The 3,713-nt window shown below is 49.3% G+C and overlaps 1 protein-coding gene across 1 annotated transcript in view; it reads right to left on the bottom strand.

The window, feature by feature from the left end:
- L3HYPDH (trans-L-3-hydroxyproline dehydratase) overlaps positions 1–3,537 on the bottom strand; it is an 11,597-nt gene extending 8,060 nt beyond the window's left edge. Inside the window, exon 1 of the mRNA XM_049612664.1 lies at positions 2,934–3,537. Coding sequence (XP_049468621.1) covers positions 2,934–3,441 — 508 coding nt within the window. The 5' untranslated portion in view covers positions 3,442–3,537. The remainder of the gene's footprint in view (positions 1–2,933) is intronic.
- Positions 3,538–3,713: the final 176 nt, after the last annotated feature.

The following is a 3,713-nucleotide window of genomic DNA, read 5'->3' as shown; positions in this document are numbered from 1 at the left end:
ATGTATTTTCATCTCATGATGAAAATCTATGTATTTTCATCTCATGAAAGCATCCTGCAAATACTCAGAATAAATCCATTTTAGAATCACTGCTGATGTTTACAGTATCTTTTTGTGTCAGAGTTTTTGAGTATTCTAAGCCCCTGGCATACCCAAAATTTCACCTGAAGGTCAGTTGTTTGAAATCCTAAACTGGTATTTCCAAAGGAATGGAGCTGGATGATATTTGGAGATACTCAAACTGTTTTACCCCTTCTTGCATTTTCCTCTCTTCCTCCTCCCCAGTTCATTCGGCTTGGTGATCACTGCCTTTGGGGGAGGCGTATGTCAGGGGAGAAAGCAGGTTTTATGGAAACCTAAGATCTCAGGGGAGAGAGGTTTGTTGGCAAAGCAGTGTTCTGAAGGGGAAATATTTCTCCCGGTCTCCTCTGGAGTGAGAAAAGAGGCAGCAGGTCCTCAGTGCAAGAGGACCTATGTTGACTTCCCCACAGCATACAGGGAGGCTACAGGTTGTGATAGAGATAGCAAAAAGGAGGGGAAGCAGGGGCAGGAGCCACACGGACAGGGGTAGATTATGCTTCGCTGGTTAGTTGTGCAGGCTGATGACCAAAAGGCCCTCCTCTCCAAGGCCTTGGCTCTTCTAAGAAAACTTTGCTACACATACAGCAGGAAAGGGGACACCACGTGGAGGGATGAGGCTAGGCAAATCCAACAAGGCAGAGTAGGGTCTCAAAATCAGACATTGTGAAAAATACAATGTTTATTATATTCCTTAGTTTGCACACTGAGTCATACAAAGATACTGGTATGCCTTCAGTTCCAGGCTGCCCACAGACCCCCTTTTAACACATAATGTGTCAAAACAGAGCAAGTTGATAATCAAACATGCCTGTGGAACTTAAAAGCAAACACGAATGAAAAATTTTTTGTTTTTATCTTGATGCTGGTGCAACACAAAAGTCAAACTTAATGAAAAGAGAATGAGGAAGTAGATGGAAATGAAGGACGGCTGGAAAGCTAAGCGTGGCTTTGGTGTCCTCATGTGTAAAATGGAATTGCTATTCCACCCTGAGAGGATTGTTTTGTGAATTCCATGTAATAATGTGTGGGGAGTGCCTGGCACAAATCAGGAACGTAATAAATGTTGATAGTAAGGTCAAAAGGTTAATTTCTAGTGGGAAGAGGGCTATTAGGGGATGTTTACATTTGCTAATCACCATGTTCTCTCAGTTTCATTTATTTACTTATTCTACAAATATTAATTGACTACCTACTGTTCTAGCACTTAAAAAACCAGTTTTCATTTTAGCTGAAGGGAGTGAAAAAGAACTCAATGGTCCTCTAAGGTGGGTACTGTGGTCATCTTCATTTTGCAGATCATGACTTTGAGGCATTGAATCCCTTTCACAAGGTCATCAAGATGGGGAGGGGCTGAGCAGTGATCTTGAACCCTGTCTACCCTTTTTGTATTTTTCAAAGTAGAGAATTTAGCATATTTTTTTAATGACTCAAAGTGACCATTAGTGCCCACTGATAATTGTATAGTCACACAGTGATGCCCTTGGGAGCTATTGTGCTTATGGATTGGCTGTCCTGCCCCAACCAGCCCCGAATGATGGTGATCTTGCTGCCAGCTGTCATTTCCCACAATTCTAGAGTGCTTCTAATCTGGTGCCGGGGTTGCCTGGGGAGAAACTGGATAGCCAACCTACTTAAACTGCTGAGATTTTTGAGATACAATCTTAAACATCCACCTGTCTGTCTCAAGTGCCCTCCCAATTAGGACGTGATGCCATTCTCTTGTAGAGGGCAAAATGGCATAAATTTCCCCCAGGGGAATTCTTCATCAACCTGTGTGTTTCAACTGCCTGCGGCTGCTCAGACTGGCAAATGCCTGCTCATGCCTGGGCTATTACTGTATCATCCATAATCAGGCTAATCTAGAATCCAAATCCTCAAGAAAGATTAAGATCTAACAGAATGATTTGCATGCACTGAAGACTTAAGGAAAGGAAGCGATAACCCTATTCCTGAATGGACTAAATTAGCTCTCAGCTCACTTCCAGTCATGCCTATTTTGGAGAGATCTCCCTCTTTGTAAGGGTTATAGTTACATACACTCTGTTTTACATGACTAGGCTCTGTGCTAAGGAACCCACCAAAACCTTTTAGAGGCTCAGCACTTGTAGAACTCTAGCAAACCTATATATTCTGCAGCCTTCTGTCTCTAGAAATGTTTTGTTAAATGCTAAGTACTTTGCATACTCTTAATCTTCACCCAAAACTCAATGAGATAACAAATGAAAAAATATGGGCACAGAGAGGTTAGTAATTTGATTAAGGTTGCATAGATAGCTTTAAGGAGTTGTCAGGATTTGGCCCCAGGCAACATCTGTTCCTGTTCTTAAAGAGTAAGAGCAGCAACATCTGTAACTTCCCGATTTGTAAATTGCCTAATTCATTCGTTGTTACTTCTTTTCCAAAGAAGTGGGGAAGGCACTTTGTACAGGTGAGGAAAAGGAGACAGGGTTTAGTAACTTGTCAGGGAGTAATAATGTGTCTCATATGTGTATTCTTAACGAGCCAATGAACCCTGGTACATTGGCTGTTCTTTGCTCTTTCTAACCCTATGAGACTTACCCAACTGTGAAGTCTCTAGGAATGCCTGACAGTGAGGAGTGAGGCGCTGAGTAAGGGAGATACGGAATTCTGTACTCAAGGCTCTCCCAAGACCAAGATGAATAAATCTGCGGGATAATCGAATTGCACACACCGCACAAATCCGCAAGGCTGACGCGCATTTGATTTGGAATTACCTTTTTATTAACTGCAAAGGCATGAGAGTGTGTTAATTGCTATGCGTGGGTTCCAGGCCAGAGAGGCGGTTAGTGGTGTTAGTTGCGTCCCGGAGCTGGGAGGGTGTCGCCGTTTACCTGTGGCCAGCGCGAAGGCCGGGACGCTGTGGAAGCGCACAGGGCCGCGACTGCGGCCGCCCTCGCATTCCACGAAGGCGGCCACCAGCCCGCACGGGCAGTGGATGTTGACGCGGGCCTCGCGGGCAGCGGCCGGGGGCGCGGGGACCAGCCCGAAGTCGACGGCGAAGCGGCCCAGCGCCAGCACTGCGTGGCCGCACATGGAGCTGTAGCCCTCGTTATGCAGGAACAGGACGCCCAGGTGCGCGTCCGGCAACTCGCTAGGCACCAACACAGCCCCGTACATGTCCCGGTGCCCGCGTGGCTCGAACATGAGCCGTCGTCGCAGGTGGTCAAGGTGCTGGCGCATGTAGCGCCGCTTGGCCAGTAGTGTGGGGCCGACCACTTCCGGACACCCCGCCAGCACGATGCGCAAGGGCTCGCCGCCCGTGTGCATGTCCACCACCGACAGCGCCGGTGTCCCCGGGTCGTGCGGCGGCAGCCGCGGCACCGCCAGCGCGCTCTCCATCGCTAGCGTCCAGGAGCTCCACCACGTCACCGCCGGACGCGCTTCCAGCCTCGAGCCCACCCGCGCACTCCGCGCGCGAGAGAGGGTGGACGTACGGCCGCCTCGGGGGCGGGGCCTCAGAGAGGAGACTAGGAAGCGCGAGGGGGCGGGGCTTCGGCGTGTTGGGGCGGGGCGGGGCGGGGCGGGGCTTTGGCGTGGTGGGGCGGGGCGGGGCTTCGGCGTGGTGGGGCGGGGCGGGGCTTCGGCATGGTGGGGCGGGGCGGGGCTTCGGC

Source organism: Panthera uncia, assembly GCF_023721935.1.
Source record: "Panthera uncia isolate 11264 chromosome B3 unlocalized genomic scaffold, Puncia_PCG_1.0 HiC_scaffold_1, whole genome shotgun sequence".
In the NCBI taxonomy this organism is placed as follows: domain Eukaryota; kingdom Metazoa; phylum Chordata; class Mammalia; order Carnivora; family Felidae; genus Panthera; species Panthera uncia.
Note: the sequence above shows the minus strand (reverse complement) of the source record. Positions and strands in the feature narration are given on the sequence as shown.